This window comes from Nicotiana sylvestris, chromosome 6 (genome assembly GCF_000393655.2).
Source record: "Nicotiana sylvestris chromosome 6, ASM39365v2, whole genome shotgun sequence".
Taxonomy (NCBI): domain Eukaryota; kingdom Viridiplantae; phylum Streptophyta; class Magnoliopsida; order Solanales; family Solanaceae; genus Nicotiana; species Nicotiana sylvestris.
Window position 1 is genome coordinate 8,391,227 of NC_091062.1, and position 16,775 is coordinate 8,408,001.

At 35.4% G+C, this 16,775-nt stretch overlaps 4 protein-coding genes across 4 annotated transcripts; 2 read left to right on the top strand and 2 right to left on the bottom strand.

Annotated features, from left to right (window-relative positions):
• Nucleotides 1–343: 343 nt before the first annotated feature.
• On the top strand, nucleotides 344–8,555 carry LOC104215457 (uncharacterized). The gene is made up of 11 exons (XM_009765271.2): nucleotides 344–498; nucleotides 662–910; nucleotides 5,548–5,650; nucleotides 5,753–5,956; nucleotides 6,067–6,161; nucleotides 6,583–6,716; nucleotides 6,782–7,187; nucleotides 7,342–7,477; nucleotides 7,684–7,911; nucleotides 7,960–8,222; nucleotides 8,309–8,555. The coding sequence occupies exons 1-11, from the start codon at nucleotides 344–346 to the stop codon at nucleotides 8,553–8,555; spliced, it is 2,220 nt and encodes a 739-aa protein (XP_009763573.2).
• An 894-nt stretch (nucleotides 8,556–9,449) lies between these two features.
• LOC138870236 (uncharacterized) lies at nucleotides 9,450–10,286 on the bottom strand. Its single transcript, XM_070148029.1, has 2 exons — nucleotides 10,059–10,286; nucleotides 9,450–9,746 (listed from the first exon to the last, which is right to left on the bottom strand). The coding sequence occupies exons 1-2, from the start codon at nucleotides 10,284–10,286 to the stop codon at nucleotides 9,450–9,452; spliced, it is 525 nt and encodes a 174-aa protein (XP_070004130.1).
• Nucleotides 10,287–10,431: 145 nt separating this feature from the next.
• On the bottom strand, nucleotides 10,432–11,037 carry LOC138870237 (uncharacterized). The gene is made up of 2 exons (XM_070148030.1): nucleotides 10,638–11,037; nucleotides 10,432–10,493 (listed from the first exon to the last, which is right to left on the bottom strand). Exons 1-2 carry the CDS (start codon nucleotides 11,035–11,037, stop codon nucleotides 10,432–10,434), a joined length of 462 nt encoding a protein of 153 aa, XP_070004131.1.
• A 4,281-nt stretch (nucleotides 11,038–15,318) lies between these two features.
• On the top strand, nucleotides 15,319–15,903 carry LOC138870238 (uncharacterized). The gene has a single exon (XM_070148031.1). The coding sequence runs from the start codon at nucleotides 15,319–15,321 to the stop codon at nucleotides 15,901–15,903; it is 585 nt and encodes a 194-aa protein (XP_070004132.1).
• The last annotated feature ends 872 nt before the right edge of the window (nucleotides 15,904–16,775 follow it).

The following is a 16,775-nucleotide window of genomic DNA, read 5'->3' on the forward strand; positions in this document are numbered from 1 at the left end:
ATCTCGGTTGGTATTTCATTGCGTAGGCATTTTTATAATTTTTATTTTTTTTTTAAAAAATATCTTGCGGCCGGATTGTTCACAGAGAAGGGAAAGAAAAAAATGAGGTGGCAATAGTTAGTTGTGTTAGTTAAAACAAGTATATATATATATATATATATATAAAGCCATCAAGAATTATAGCGTATATAGAAACCGTCTAAACAGCCATTGTATAGGAGAAAAGCTCATATTCTCCTAACTTGACTGCTCCTTCTACAAAAAAAAAATACACATTCCATTATTTCTGCTCTCAAAGAATTCCTCAGAAAGAACAAATTTCACAGTTCTAAAGGGTCTAATCATGGTGAAAAAGCCAGAGAAGAAAGAAAAGATGGTGAAAAATACAAAAAAAGATATTGCTGCTGCTTTAATTATTGCAGGGTTTAAGCGCACTGAAAAAAGAAGAGAAGAAGAGGCCAAGAAAAGAAGAAATCTTGGTACCAAACCAGAATTTGGGTACAGTATTGATGGAACAAAGTTACCAAGATTTCCACCTATTCAGAATTTAAAACAAATTATTGGAAAATGCAGTTACCTTTTGAGAAAAAACTGACAAAAACTGATTTAGACTATGATCAAGATAAGTTTTCATTGAAACTAGATGATGTGAAAATTAAAGGGCAATTTTGCCTTTGTTAAATGAGCATGAAATTGAAAATCTTGGTACTGGGATTTCAGTGAAGACTTTTGATCAGTTGGGAAATTGTTATGAAATGATTTTCGAGAGTTATCGTAATAGTATTTACAAGCTTTACAATGGGTGGAAAAAGCTGTTGAAATACCATAAATTGAAGGAAAATGGAGATTATTATGCTGCTGTTTGGATGTTTCGACATAAAGAAAATGATGGACTTTGTTTTGCTCTGATGTAAAAGAGGCATGCAAATAATACACAAGAAAAGAAGTAAGAAGTGAGTTTAAAAGTAGTAGTATTTTTTATTTTTTATTTTTTATTTTATTTTGAAGTAAAAATATAGTCTATAGTATTGGGTTGATAAGTGATTTAGAGTCTTAAATTTGTGCATTTCTGTAGATTTTTTGGATTAATTTTGATTTGTCATTAGCATTTTATTTCAAGGGGTGAAAGTCTTGTTAATGTAGTAGTAGTAGTTTTACATGAATCAGCTTCTCATATTTGTGATAATATTCGCATCATTTCGTAGTGTTTTAACTGTGATTTTTTAAGCATTTCTTGAAATGTTTTAATTTTTTACAAAGTTCTTTTAAAGATTGATTGTTTTCTAGTATCTGAATTGTAGTTTTATTAGTATAAGAATTGATGTTCGAATTTGCATTATTAATAGTTATAGATATTTAGATGTGTGTACTTTTGCACTATGAATGGGCAAATTGTTGTTCTTTCTTTTGGGGGACAAGAGTTTATATTCCATTTTTGGGTTAGAAAGAAGAAAATTAAATTGGATACTTTTTTTTTGGTATAAACCTTAGGTCTTTTTGGAGTATCAATAACACAAAGTTTTACTAATACTAGAAAAGATCTAATTTCTTCCCCTCTATTTATAAATATGTTCACAACTTAAAGGTATATTTTCATGGTAGTCACCTCATTTTGGCTAAAGGTCAGGAAGTGATTTGTAAGACCTACTGACACTAAAGTAAGATTAAATAAACTTTGCTTTTCCTTAATATTATGCTTTTCCAGAGTCAAATTCTTAAAATTTCAACAAACTTTTAAAATTCTTCATGTTGTTCTAAGGCCCTCTTAGTCCATAAAAAGTTTTTCATTTTTTTCAATTTTTTTTTAAATGTGTTTTCCATGAAATTTTGTAATTTTTTGAATTTTTTTTGAAAATGGGTTTTTCAATAAAAAAAATTTTCCCGCTCACAAAACTGCAAGATTTTTCATGTAAAATACATGTTCAGACATTATTTCAAATTCCAAAGATCATTCTTTTTTAAAATGATTAAAAACTAAGAGAGTATTAAGGAAGCTATATTTGGATTCTCGCCCTCCACAACGAAGCTATTGTTCAATTTGTGTATTTAATGAAGTAGGCCAATCTACCATATAAATAAGAAAATTGACACTATATAGGCTCTCTCAAAATAATAGCAGAAAAAAGCCCGTATAAATAGCTAGGACTAGGACCCCTTTTTCAGTTGAAATTAGTCCCTTTTTCAGAAATTCATTCTTGTAGCAATATTAGAAATATAATGTTTTGCGCATACCAGAATACCGAAGGGAATCCTTAGAAGAACGGTAAAATTGTCTCCTACTTATAGGTCACGGATTCGAACTCTAAAATCAGCCACTGGCGCAAGCATCGGGATAGGATGTCTATATCACACTCATTTGGATGCAACCCTTTCCCCTTCACGTAACCTATAAGTCACGGGTTAAAATCATGAAATTAGCCAATTACGCTTGTGTCAGGGTAGCGAATGTACAATATACATATTTTATACAAAATCAGTATTATTTTTTTGGTATATTTACCTAGCAAATGAATTTATTTTTGGCCAACAGAACAAATGGTGTAACTTAGCCCAAAAATATTCCACATCGAAGAAGAAAAAATAAAAAGCGCATACAACTATTTGGGTTTCTTCTACCCAACCCCTTACCCATGCCAAAATGTAGACTTCCTAAATTTGAGTCACATTGTCAGTTATATGTAAGAAAAATATTGAACAAAATATAAAATTTGCTTTTCAGTTGAAACTAATTGTATTTGCTAGCTAAAAATGTATAAAATATATACATTTTGTTTGGTAACTATAAACAATTTTATTAATTACCAACGCAAGAAATACAAAACCCAGCTAGACTTACTCAATCCCGCTGATCTATATGTTCTTCTGTCATGCTGACCTGTGGCCCACGCCTCCTATTTGTCCAAGGTTAGCAGTGTGAACTCTGATTCGATTCAGACATTCAATCCCGCTGGTGAGATGCTCAGTTGACTCCTTAACCTTGATAGGAAGATGGCTTATTTAGTAATTCGTGCACACGGAGATGAACTAATGCGAATGGGTGTACGCCTCGTTGCTCGGAAACACCCAGTGCTACCACAATGAGAGATGCGAAAGGTACATGTTTCTAACCGACGCCTGAGGCAGGATTTCCGCTAAAGGGATTCAAAAAATGAAAAAGTTAAAAAAGATTTTAGCTAGTAGGAATTGAAATAATGACCTTACAAAAGTTTTGAACCCCTTGACCACTAAGCTATGCTTTTGGGCTTGTCAAGAGGATTCAAAATATAATATATAGAGGTAAAAAATAGATTTTGCCTGATATATATAGTGTAATTTTTCGGCGGAGGGGGCGAAGGAGGTTCGAGTGAACCCCCTTCCGCCCCTGCTCATTACCCCAAGCCCCATAAAATATGTACATTATAAGTATAGAATCTATATCTATCTATCTATATTATTATAAAAGCATGAATACAATATTGGTTGACCAAAATAGCCCTAAATACTTATTTAGCTAAGAAATATGATGTTGGATATAATTCTAATATTATATATAATTCCTTATCTAAAGAGGACATAATTATAGTAATTCGTTTTTGAACAACTCACCGTTAAATATGCATGGTTTAGAATATAGATTATTTTTTGTTTGGACAACAATGATTACATTCCTAATGATATTTGGATAACTCGCTACTTACGCTATTGTAGCCTTCACACATTGTCCGCTAATATAACCAATACATGTATTTGCCATAGGGTTTTAGCACATAGAACACTAATTATTTGAATAACTCGATCTTTTCCAATCTTTTTTCTATTTGAACTACATTCGCAGTTTAATATAATATTAATTTATTACATGAATCCATTTAGAAAAACGAGTAGGCAAAGAACTTTTAAAAAAATGATTAATATAAAACTTAAAATAATATTTTTTTAAGGAAGTTTTAAAAGATCATCTTAAGAACTCCCTTTCAAAAGTATTATCGTCAATTTAATTAGAGTTGTGGTTAATGACTGATTATAATTTCATCACAGATAAAATAGGAGTAAAAATTATTGAATTTAATTTAGCTTATATTTAATTATGAGTAAATTATAAAAGACGAGCATTTAAAATAATAATATATTTATCGTTCCACCTAGAACAATAATCAAACTAAATAACTATAATAGGTGCTCATGTAAATTGTTCGAATTACATTTAATATAATCAGGCTCACATATTGAAGGCATATCATCAGACAATGTCAATCAGACGGTGAAGCACTAATGTACTATAAAGGAACAAAGTGCAGAAATTTCTTTGACTATAAATCATTGATAAAATGAAAAGTTTAAATCAGAATTGTTATATAGAAAGATATTGTTTTGGATTAATTAAAAAGAAAGTGTATCATATAAATTGGAGCATAGAGAGTACTATCTTACGCAAGGTAATGTCATGTATGTACATAATAGTCAAAGTTAAAAATAATCTCCATTTGCTTACAAGTTAGTTTTGAAGAACATCATGCTTGCGAAAGAAACTTAGATCCCTCTAATGACTTATGTAATGGTACAAAGAAAGGTCGGTAGAGGTCTTAACATTAATAGGGTCATATATACAAAAATTATGATAGGTCTATGTACTTCCAAACATATATTTATTCCGGGAATTGAATTTTCATTTCCAAAAAATAAAGTATATTCTCCAAAAAATCTTCGAATGTGAAATCTCCTAAAAATGTTCCAAAATAGTCATTGGTGAAGGTAAGAATTTAGTAATTTCTTCACTAGTTATTTCGCTGGTTTTAGTTGTTAAAAATCTACATAATCTCTGTTGTTTTTGCTTTGTAGATTTTTTGTAGAAATGTAGTACATAAATTGCAAATGTATATATGTTTTTTAAGCACTGAATTAATGTGAGATTATTTATCTTAATTCTGAAGATTAATTGTAGATTTGTTGATCTGTTTGAAATTGTTGTTATTTTGTATATTTTTTGAAGTTATTTTGTAGATAAAATGCAAATGTATCTATGTTTTTTAATCACTGTATTAATGTTAGATTATATTTTTTGAATTTTGCAGCATGAACATTTTTTGCATCCCATAATGTTGATTATGAAGTGCTTAGATTCCAGACATTATGTGACCCTAGCATTCCTAGCCAAATTAAAGAGCTTTTGTCTCCAAATGGTTTGAAGATATTCAAGAAGACATGCTTTGGTTATTTGCAGTCATTTTCCAATTTATGCATGCAAAATCAAGCTATTCATCTTCTTATGAAGTATGAATTGAAATCATCCGATGCTTCCTATTTTCAGCCGAGTTAAAAGGTGAGAGGTTAAATTTTGGATTGAGAGAGTTTGTAGTAATTGGTAGATCATTTTAGGTTTTATTTGGTGGAATCCGGTCAGTACGAGACATTTTCATGGGATATTCAGTCTTATAGACAGTTGATTGAATCAGTTAGGCACATGCTAAATCCTTTCGTTCATTCTTATCTCATTCGAGGATTCCCACTAGCCATGCAAGTATGATTGTATGAGTGTTGCTCCTCCGTCAACACTGAAATAACTACAAGGATTTCTAATTCAATCCCTCACATACTTAACTGGTCAGCTAGTAAGGGTCAGATTTGGTTAGCTGCAATTGAAGACAAAATGATCAAACCTGAATGGATGAAGGTAAATGGTTCTTATTTATTATTATACAATTTACCTACACAATATTTACAATTTGTATACATATTCTGCCTTAATCAAGCTATTTTTTTTTTCATCATTCAGTTCACCAACATAAATGAATCACCAGAAGAGCTTTCAGTGATGTCTTTGCCTGGTAAAGTTGACTACATAATTGAAGAGGTTGAACATGTTTCTGAGGATCCCAAAGTTGATGCTCCTCCATTGGAACCCAAAGAACCAATTGGAAAAGAGGAAAAGGAGTTTATTCTTCGTAAAATAAGAAATTTAAAAAAAGGTCTTCAGAAGGTAGCATGTATTCCTAAACATCATTGTGATGTATATATAATAGTGCATCTTTTAATTAATGTATGTTAAGAAATATTCTGAATTTAACTATGTATTTTTTTATTATGTAGGTTGATGAAAAGCTTGAAGATTTTAGGAAAGATGTATTTGAAGAGTTAGGTAGCCTTCGAAACCTAATAAAGGAGTCAGTCAAGACTGTTTGCAGGTGATAAATAGTCCAAATGATCAAGTTGATGCAAAGGTAACACTTGAATTTTATTCATATTAACAAAACTATTGCAGATACCTCTAAAATATATATCCTAACTAATATAGAACTTTTAGTTTGCTGCGAGTTCAACCAAAAATACTAACCAACCAAAAGATATGAGTAATCAGCAATTTCAGTTCAACAGTGGAGTACCCGTGCAGTTCAGCCTCAGCAAAACATGTATCTACAAAATAACTCCATTTTATCTACAATTATCTACAGAATATCTACAAAATATCTACAAGTTAACTACAGTATTTCTACAATTTGTCTACATTACATATACAAAATATATCTAAAAAAAATCATATTGGCACAACTCTACAAATTTATGTAGATCTTGCAACACACCTACATATCTTCTTAAACTATCAAGATTTATCCAATATGATTTATCATTTTTAATGAAAAAAATAGAACATGTTGAAAGTGCACTTGGTGAAGAGGTTCATCCAGCACGTGTTGATTTATATACACATTTTGAAGGTGCAGTTGATGAAGAGAATGCATGTATGAAATTGTATTCAGATATATTTACTTTATGTTTCAATATTTTTACCATTCTATTAATCTAGATAGACATGGTGTTACAAAGAGGGAAGTTATGCATGCACAATCTCCAATTCACGGAGTGACAGTAACAACTCAAAGTGAACAGCAGATTGAGGAAGACGACAACGTAGGTGAAGAGGCAGAGTATGTGAATGTAGGTGATTCAGAAAACTCTGGAGCTGAGAAGAAGGAGGTTACACTTGATGATTTCGAGCTGCCTGATAACTTCTCCCAGTTGGTTAAGTTCGGCGAGTCGATACAAGATGAAACAACACCCGTGCATCAAGGTAGAACAAGGCAGCCGGAAAAGCATGCCCGATCACCATTTCTCCCTTTATACAGTTCTGGTGACAGCACCTCGGTTGGACCTCAAATTTTTCACCTCAAGTACCCATTTACTAATGTTATTGGTGAAGATGTAGATCCTAAGTTGGTAGATAAATTCTAGAAGTGGTTATACCACTGTACCGACAAAGATTCAAAGAGGTTAGTTTGCACAATTTCACACTTTTATTCCAGTATTCATCTTTTACATATCCACTTCATTCAACAATTTTATTTTAACTTCTATTTGTTTATATAGGAGGAAGGCTCCGTATTCTATAAAGGACAACCAAATTAACCCATGGTTGGATCTTGGAGTGAAAAAGGTTGACAAGAAGAAGTGGTTCTATTCCCTGGCACACCCAGGACAAGTCCTCATTGAATCTTACCAAGTGGTTCTATTCCCTGGCACACCCAGGATAAGTCCTCAATGACTCGGTAAGATTCAATATATTTAATTTGTAGATAATTTGTAATTAACTTGTTGTATGATTGCTGATGCTTTGTATTATGACTGTAGATGAATTGTAGTTATTTTGTAGTTTTGTACAGATTATTTGAAACTAACTTGTAGTATTAATGCAATCTGTTTTTGTTGCAGCACATTAATGTTATAATGTATTACTTGAGGAAAAGAGGCAAGTATGACCCCCACAACAACACCAGATTTACTACAACAGATTGTTTGTTCAAGACTAGGATTGATCAAATCTATGAAAAGTTCCAAAATTCTCCTCAAGAAAAGAAGTTTTCTGTTGTCAAACCCCATGATGTTGTAGCAGAATATATATTGGGATATAGACTACTCGCAAATGTTGCATGGAATGAAGTTGATTATATCATCATGCCCGTCAACATTGTAGAAAATTTCCACTAGGTGTTGGTTGTTTTTGACATTGCAGAAAGACAACTTTATGCGTATGATTCTATGGTCTCTTCACACAATCACCCTATTGTTAAATCTTGTGTCGACAAGTTTTCTGTTATTATCCCTTCGTATTTGTCATGCACCGATTTTTATGGGAAGCGTAAAGACATCAACTTCAAGAATACAAAGGCATACATTGAGAAACCTGTCACCGACCCTCTTAACATTCAGTGGATCGTCGGAGAGATACCACAGCAAAAAGAAGGATCACTGTAACAAAAATCTTCTTTCATTCTTTACATTTAACCCTTTTTCTGATTTTTTGGTAAATATTGATAATTTTTTTTATCTTTTGCAGCGATTGTGGTGTATTTGTTGTTGTCTTTGTAGAGTATGTTAGTCTTGGAGAGTTATCAATTCCAACAGAAGACCTTTCTGATATTAACCAACACCGCAGACACTATGGAGCGCTACTTTGGGACTATGCTAGAAAGAAGCAGGAGCATGGTGCAATTAGTGAAAGTGAGGTGACAAGCAAATTGGTAAGGAGAAAAGGTGCACTAGCTTTAAATGAGAAAACACAAGTCCAGAGGAAGAAGAAGTAGTTGTAATATTTTGTATGCAATATGTAGTACAATCGTTTAGTTGATGCTAGTTTAGAAGAAAGATGGTAGATAAGTTTTTGAACAATTTTTGTGCTTTTAATTGTAGCAGACTTGCGCTACATTATAATAGCCTTTGGTGTTTGTTTCTTATCCAGTATAGTAACTAAGACAAATATTCTGTTGATTTTATATTCACTTGGTCAATCTTTATAGTACTTCATCTTCATTATTTTTAGCATATAAATCCTTTCCAATTGAAGTTTTATACAGTTATTCTGTCAACGGAAAAAATATATAGTTATTTTGTTGTTTTTTTTGTATATAAAGTGTAAAAATCATTAAGTAAACATTTTTTTGCTTTTACATTCATTTTGTTGAATGTATAAAGTACCCGATCTACATTATTTTTAGCATATAGCTTCTTTCTAGCTTAATTACAATCTAGCTATTATGTCAGCTATAGGCATTGTAGTTTTTTTGTAGTTGCATTTGTATATAATTTGTAGATAATATTTAACAATGTGTTTTTTTTGTAGTTTTATTGTAGATAAATTGCAAAAACACATTCACAACTGTGCAAAGAAACCATTCATAAACAAATCACTCTATGAAAGTATTATGTCAATACAGAAAAATCCTAACTAACTACATTATGATCTTCAAAAACCTCAAGAATTACACATCAAAATCTGTTATCCTTAACTTACCAACAATTTTAATGCAATATTCTGTTAATTATATAAAATTTTATTTCTTTTTGGGTGAATTCTTGCAAGATCTTTTGTTATGCCCTTCTCCCCCGCAATTGCCACATGAAACCTTGTACTTCTTTGAATTTACTTCATCATATGATTTGTATTTTTCTTTTTGAGGTCTTTCTGGTTGCCTTTTCTCTCATGTAGATGGATTTACTACTTCTTCAGATTTATGTTGTGGCATATTCCATTTGCTTTCATCAGGAAGGCGATTTACTGGTATTTCATAAGTACGCAAGAGGTTCGCCCTTGTGTAATAAGGAGAATAATATTCTTCAAAAGACTCATCCCTGTGTCTTAAAGCAGCCAAAGCATGTGGACAAAGAAGTTCATCAAGCTGGAATTGCCCACAACTACATCTCTTATTTTCAAGACAAATAATGTAGCGCCTCACACCATCTAGTACTGTATGGACGTAGTCTGTTGAATCCCTCACCTATGATTACATTACAAACAAAAAACAATTCATATACGGTTAAACTCAAGCTATGTACAAAATATCTACAAAGTTTCTACAAGATATCTACATTGTCCTGTATAAATTAATTTGATTCAGTAAATGATCAGATCTTACTCTAAGTTTGTACGACAATGTTCTGTTGTCATCTAACTCTTTGTTGAATTTATACCCAAGGTATGCGAATGTACCCTTTGATTTCAATAACTTTTCCTTCGTCCAACGTTCAAGAAGGGTCCTCATATACTATAATAGTTCTACTATCGGTAGCTCTCTTGCATATTTTGTTACAGCATTCAACGACTCTACAATGTCTGATGTCATAGTCCAAGTTCTGTTCACCGTAGCATGTACTCGAGACCATCTATGATAGCCAATATCGTATAAGTATGCTTTAATACGGGGGTCAATCTCTTCAATCTTTGACATCCTTTCATTAAATTCATCAAGCGTGTATGACCGTGCCGTGGCAAAGTATAGTTCACTTAACTTAGATTTCCCTTCTTGAACTTTGCCCATATATTTGTCCAAATATGCCACATGCAAAAATAACGTGGCATGCCAGGATAAACAATAGATGTTGCCTTCAAGATACTCTCATTTCGATCCGAAACAACACATATATTAGTCTTTCACCATATGCATGTTTGAATTGCTCAAAAAATCACTTCCATGATGCGTTATTTTCTGAATCAACAACAACATATGCCAATGGTAATATGGTACCTACATTATGTGGCAAAAAACAATTAATTGGATGCATGCAAAATGCAGAACAAGACATATACATACAAACTACGACTTCTCTACAATATATCTACAATATATATGTATATATATATACAATAAATCTGCAAGTACTACAAATACCTGCTGCATCCATTGTACTAGCTGTTACCATTATTCCCATGTATGCTGACTTTAAGAAGGTCCCATCAACTACTACAACTGGCCTACAATATTCCCAACCACTAATTGACGTACAAATCGCAACAAATACATACAAGAAGCAGTCATCGCCCGTCTTCTTCAATTTAACTACAGACCCCGGATAAGTCTTCTTTAGAATATACAAATAACTAGGCAATTTGCTGTAGGAGTTAGTAGGATGACCTCTCAAAAACTGTAAAGCCTTTTCCTTTGCTCTCCAAGCTTGCGTGTAGGTTAGATTCACGTCGTGTTCAGACAACATGTCAAATTGTATGTCTTTTGGTGTGTAAATTGTTTTAGGGTCAGAATATTTTGGAATAACCATGCTACCAACAACCATGGTAGTAGGTTTGCATTGTATGAATGTATTGTCCATTAAAGAGCATGTGTGCTTGCTGTTGAAATTTCTGACCTTGAACATTGCGGAATCATTTATGCTAGTTGCCTTGAAGTGCTATGTACAGTTTTCACCAACACATATCAGCCAGTAGCTACAAAATAAATGCAATTTAAACATTGGTTTAAAATGTAGATTTAAAAAGAAAAAAATGTTTTAGCTTAAACGATCACACTATATAATTTATATACAACATAACTACAATTAATCTACAATACTGATAAACATTATCACAAGAAAAAACTGAAAAAGTAAAAAATTACAAAATTAAAAAAATAATGATCTTTGACCATTCACATGTTCATACCTTCTAGCACTAGATCTTTTAACCCTGAATTGGAACTTGTGCATGACAGAATAGTGCTTCATTGCAGTTGCAATTGTTTCCTTATCTTGGTATACTTGTCCTACTTCAATAGAACTTTGTGTACTATCTGCTATTATTATACTTTCATGTTCCTCTATAATGGGAGAAGTTGACATATCAAGTAACTTTAGTGTTCCAAACGAACCTACATGAAAATAAATATAAATACTGTTATGAATAGTTTGTAGAATTTTTTTAGATAATTTGTAGAAATATTGAAATTCTGTATTTCATATTACTTTTTCAAATATTATGTAGTTTTATTGTAGAATAAATGTATACAATTTGTAGATATAATGAAATTCCATACTGATATATTTTTTACTCTGACATGTACTTTATTTGTAGATAAAATGTACATAATGTGTAGTACATTGCCATACAACCAGAATTTGATAGAAAAATTAGAATCACAAACCTGCAACTGTGTTCTCATTGGTGATACTCAATTCCATATTGAAATCGCGAACAGTTATACATAGCGGATATGTGACGACCCAAAAGGTCATCACCTGTTTTCAATTAACTCTGTGCCTCTGAGGCCTTGAAAACCTCATTTAGAGTTGCCTCGACTTGCGTGCGCAATCCGGGTGCATAACCGAAAAACTTAAATATGAAATTCTGTGAAAATGCCAAGTTTTGATGTTAAAATAAATAAATTTGACTTCGGTCAATATTTTGGGTAAACGGACCCGGACCCATGATTTGACGGTCCCGGAGGGTCCGTAGGAAAATATGGGACTTGGGCGTATGCCCGGAATCGAATTCTGAGGTCCCAAGCCCGAAATAAATTTTTGAGTAAAATTGTTTTCTGAAAATGTTTAAGGAAATTTGAAATGAAATCTGATTAGAAAGCGATGGTATTGGGCCCGTATTTTGGTTCCGGCGCCCGGTACAGGTCTTATATATGTTTTAAGTTATTTCTGTAAAATTTTGTTGAAAACGGATGTCGTTTGATATGATTCGGACTTTAAATGGAAAATTTGATGTTTTAAGAAGTTTGAAAGAATTCATGAAGTTTGAGGTTTAATTCGATGTTTATGATGTTATTTTGGCGATTTGATCGCACGGATAAGTTCTTAGGATATTTTTGAGGTTGTGTGCATATTTGGTTTGGAGCCTCAAGGGCTCGGGTGAGTTTTGGATAGGCCACAGGTTGCATTTAGAACTTAGAAAAATTGCAGAAATTGCAGCTGAGCATAGCAGGCATGCAGGCTTTGCATTTGCGAATCCTGGCTTGCAAATGCGATAACGCAAATGCGAGTGGCCTTTCGCAATTGCGAAGTAAGCCCAGGCCAGCCCTTCTCGCAAATGTGAGGATTATCATCGCAAATGCGATTCCCATGTTGTCGCAAATGCGACCTTTATTCGCAAATGCGGAACTTCCCAGCCTAGCCAGTGATCGCAAATGCGACCAACGTGTCGCAAATACGGAAGTCGCAAATGCGGAAGTCGTAAATGCGACATTTTTTTCGGAAATGCGAAGGTCCAGTATTTCTGAAGGGTTCGCAAATGCGAACCCAGTCTCGCATTTCCCATGTTAGTAGAGGTCGGGGTTCGCAATTGCAAACCCCTGTTCACATTTCCCATATCTGAGATCTGCATTTTTCTATACTTAACTGATTTTGAACCCCATTTTTTCATATTTTCTCAAACCCAAACACACTTAGGCGATTTTTCAAGAATCCTTTCTTCTCCAAATCAATTGTAAGTCGCTTTTAACCAAGTTTCTTCAATTCTCATCATCTTTTAACATGATTTCAACCTAAAATCAAAGATTTTCATGGGGGAAATTGGGTATTTTGAGTAGAACCTAGGTTTTTCAAAAATTGGGGATTTGGACCTCAATTTGAGGTCTGATTTCAAAATAAATTATATATTTGAGTTCGTGGGGGAATGTATAATAGGGTTTTGGTTCGAACCTCGTGTTTTGACCACGTGGGCCCGGGGGCGATTTTTGACTTTTTGGGTAAAACTTTGGAAAACTCATTTTCATGCATTGGGGTTGATTCATTTAGCGTTTATTGCTGCAATTAAGTAATTTGTGACTAGATTCGAGCGGATTGGTGGTGGAATCAAGGGGTAAAACTATAGTTGAGACTTGTGTTGTGTTCAAGGCATCGAGGTAAGTGTTCGGTCTAACCTTAGCTTGAGGGATTAGGAGTTGAGTCATATTTTCTACTTGCTTCTTGTTGAGTACGACGTATAAGCATGGTGACGAGTATCTATACGTTGGTGTCGAGCATGACCGTGAGTCTTAAATTGAACGTTGTTGTGTTCTTAAATGACATTTCGGTTGCTTTAATTAATGATCTTCTATATTGAGCAAAGACTTGGTTCATCTCGTAGATCTTATTTATGATTGAGCATTGTCATTATTTTGAGCTAAGTACAACCTAAGTCAAGATTGGTTATTGCTTTTGTTCCCTTGCCGGGAAACTATTATATTGCTTTTGTTCCCTTGTCGGGAGGTTATTATATTGCTTATGTTCCCTTGATGGGATTTCGTTTAATTGTGTGATGAACTATAAAAGGGAGCGGGTGGTACTCCTACCACAAGATTGATGAAATGGGACCATAAGATTGATAAAATGGGAGCGGGTGGTACGCCTACCATAAGATTGATGAAATGGGAGCGGGTGGTACGCCTACCACAAGATATGATGAAATGGGAGTGGATGGTACGCCTACCACGATATTGATGAAATTAGAGCGGGCGGTACGCCTACCACGAGATTGATGACATGGGAGCGGGTGGTACGCCTACCACAAGAGTTAATGAAATGAGAGCGGGTGGTACGCCTACTACGAGATATGAGAAATGGGATCGGGTTGCACGCCTGCAACAAGATGAAATTGAAAATGAAAGTTGCCTTTATTTCCCTTTATCCGTGTTAGAAGTTAAGTTGTAGTTTCCACATTATTCTTGATATGCTGCTTTAACTGCTATCCCCGAAACATGTTTCCCTTCCCCAGCTTTAATTGCTTATTACTTGTTTACTTTTTTGCCACATATTATATAACTGCACAGGTTTATTTGGAGTCTGGTCCTAGCCTCGTCACTACCTCACCGGGGTTAGGCCAGACACTTACCATCACTTTTTAGGAGGCGACCAATGTGGCCCATAGAGTTGAGATGGTTCTATCGTAAGGAGGTGGTCATGGGTCGGATAAGAGGCCCCGTCATTCAGGCAGAGTCAGTGGTACCTCGTCTGGAGGTAGAGATTCATATGGTAGAGTCCATCCTCCTAGGCCCTTTCAGTCAGCTCTTCAGGTTTCTCACGGTACTTCAGGTAGCCGTGGTCCTTAAATGCAGTATTCTGATCAGCAGTCCTTCAGTGCATCACTAACACCTATTAGTGCACCACCGCTTCAGAGTTTCCAGGGTCGTCAGCCGAGGGCTTGTTTCACTCTTGGCGACACGAGGCACATTTCTAGGTATTGCCCTCGCGCTTCGAGCAGTTCTCCGCATCAGGGTTCTCGTGCCTATGGTTCAGGCACCAGATGTTCCACAGCCCACCCAGCAAGCTAGAGGTGGGGGTAGAGGTGCTAGATATGGAGGTAGAGGTCCTAGAGGTGGAGCTCAGGCCACTAGAGGTGGGGGCCAGCCAGCAGCAGGTCGTCCCAAAGATGTGGTTCAAGGTGGTGGGGCCCAGCCCCAATGTTATGCTCTCCCATCCAGGCCCGAGGCTGAGGCTTCAGACGTAGTGATTACAGGTACGGTTCTGGTTTGTGATAGAGATGCTTCAATGTTATTTGATCCAAGTTCTCCCTACTCGTATGTATTATCTTATTTTGCACCGTATCTGGTCATGCCTAGTGATTCGTTGAGTATTCCTATTTATATGTCTACACCGATGGGCAATTCTATTGTGGTAGATCGAGTTAGTCGCTCTTGTGTAGTTGTGATTGGGGGTCTTGAGACTCGTATGGATTTATTTCTTTTAGACATGGTCGACTTCGATGTTATGTTGGGGATGGACTGGTTATCACCTTACTACGCTATCTTGGACTGTCATGCCAAGACTGTGACCTTAGCTTTACCAGGTATGCATCGTTTAGAGTGGAGAGGTACTCCAGGTCATTCTACCCGTAGTGTTATATCGTATGTGAAGGCTTGGCGTATGGTCGAGAAGGGGTGTTTGGCCTATTTAGCCTATGTTCGCGATTTTAGTGCTGATATTCCCTCTATTGATTCTATGCCTGTTGTTCGTGAGTTCCCTGATGTTTTCCCTTCAGACCTGCCGGGTATGCCACCCGACAGGGATATTGACTTTTGCATTGATCTGGTACCGGGCGCTCTGCCCATTTCTATCCCGTCGTATCATATGGAGCCGCCTGAGTTGAAAGAGTTAAAGGAACAATTGCAGGATTTGTTTGAGAAGGGTTTTATTAGACCCAATGTTTCGCCTTGGGGGTGCACCCGTGTTATTTGTCAATAAAAAGGATGGGTCAATGAGAATGTGTATTGATTACCGACAATTGAACAAGGTTACAGTCAAGAATAAGTATCCGTTGCCGAGGATTGATGATTTGTTCGACCAGCTTCAGGGTGCCAAGGTATTTTCAAAGATTGACTTGAGATCTGGCTACCATCAGTTGAGGATTAGGGCATCCGATGTCCCTAAGACAGCTTTCCGCACTCGGTACGAGCATTATGAGTTCTTGGTTATTTTATTTGGATTGACCAATGCCCCAGCAGATTTTATGGATTTGATAAACCGAGTGTTCAGGCCTCATTTGGACTCGTTCGTGATAGTCTTAATTGATGATATATTGATATATTCCCGCAGCCAGGAGGAGCACGAGCAGCACCTTAGAGTGGTTCTTCAGACTCTGAAGGATAGTCAGCTATATGCTAAGTTCTCGAAGTTTGAGTTCTGGTTGAGTTCAGTTGCATTCTTGGGTCATGTCGTATCAGCAGAGGGTATTCAGGTTGATCCGAAGAAGATTAAGGCAGTCAAGAACTGGCCTAGACCAGCATCAGCTATAGAGATTCGGAGTTTCTTGGGATTGGCAGGCTACTATCGTCGGTTTATGGAGGGGTTCTCATCTATTGCAGCCCCGATGACCAGGTTAACCTAAAAGGGTGCCCAGTTCAGATGGTCGGACGAGTGTGAGGCGAGCTTTTAGAAGCTCAAGACAGCTCTGACTACGACACCGGTGTTAGTTTTGCCCACAGGTTCAGGGCCTTACACAGTTTATTGTGATGCTTCCCGTATTGGGCTTGGTGTAGTGTTGATGCAGGATGGCAAGGTCATTGCTATGCTTCGAGGCAGTTGAAGATTTATGAGAAGAACTATCCGGTTCATGA

What these genes read in the sequence shown, in the direction of transcription:
- LOC138870238 (XM_070148031.1), top strand. Translation starts at nt 15,319, where the DNA reads ATGGGCAATTCTATTGTGGTAGATCGAGTTAGTCGCTCTTGTGTAGTT.
- LOC104215457 (XM_009765271.2), top strand. Translation starts at nt 344, where the DNA reads ATGGTGAAAAAGCCAGAGAAGAAAGAAAAGATGGTGAAAAATACAAAA. An exon ending in GGTACCAAACCAGAATTTGG is followed by an intron (nt 499 to 661) that starts GTACAGTATTGA and finishes TGAAAATTAAAG; the next exon opens with GGCAATTTTGCCTTTGTTAA. An exon ending in GGTGAAGATGTAGATCCTAA is followed by an intron (nt 7,188 to 7,341) that starts GTTGGTAGATAA and finishes TTGTTTATATAG; the next exon opens with GAGGAAGGCTCCGTATTCTA.
- LOC138870237 (XM_070148030.1), bottom strand. Translation starts at nt 11,037, where the DNA reads ATGGTTGTTGGTAGCATGGTTATTCCAAAATATTCTGACCCTAAAACA. An exon ending in TAGTACAATGGATGCAGCAG is followed by an intron (nt 10,494 to 10,637) that starts GTATTTGTAGTA and finishes CACATAATGTAG; the next exon opens with GTACCATATTACCATTGGCA.
- LOC138870236 (XM_070148029.1), bottom strand. Translation starts at nt 10,286, where the DNA reads ATGGGCAAAGTTCAAGAAGGGAAATCTAAGTTAAGTGAACTATACTTT. An exon ending in TTGTAGAGTCGTTGAATGCT is followed by an intron (nt 9,747 to 10,058) that starts GTAACAAAATAT and finishes ATGTAATCATAG; the next exon opens with GTGAGGGATTCAACAGACTA.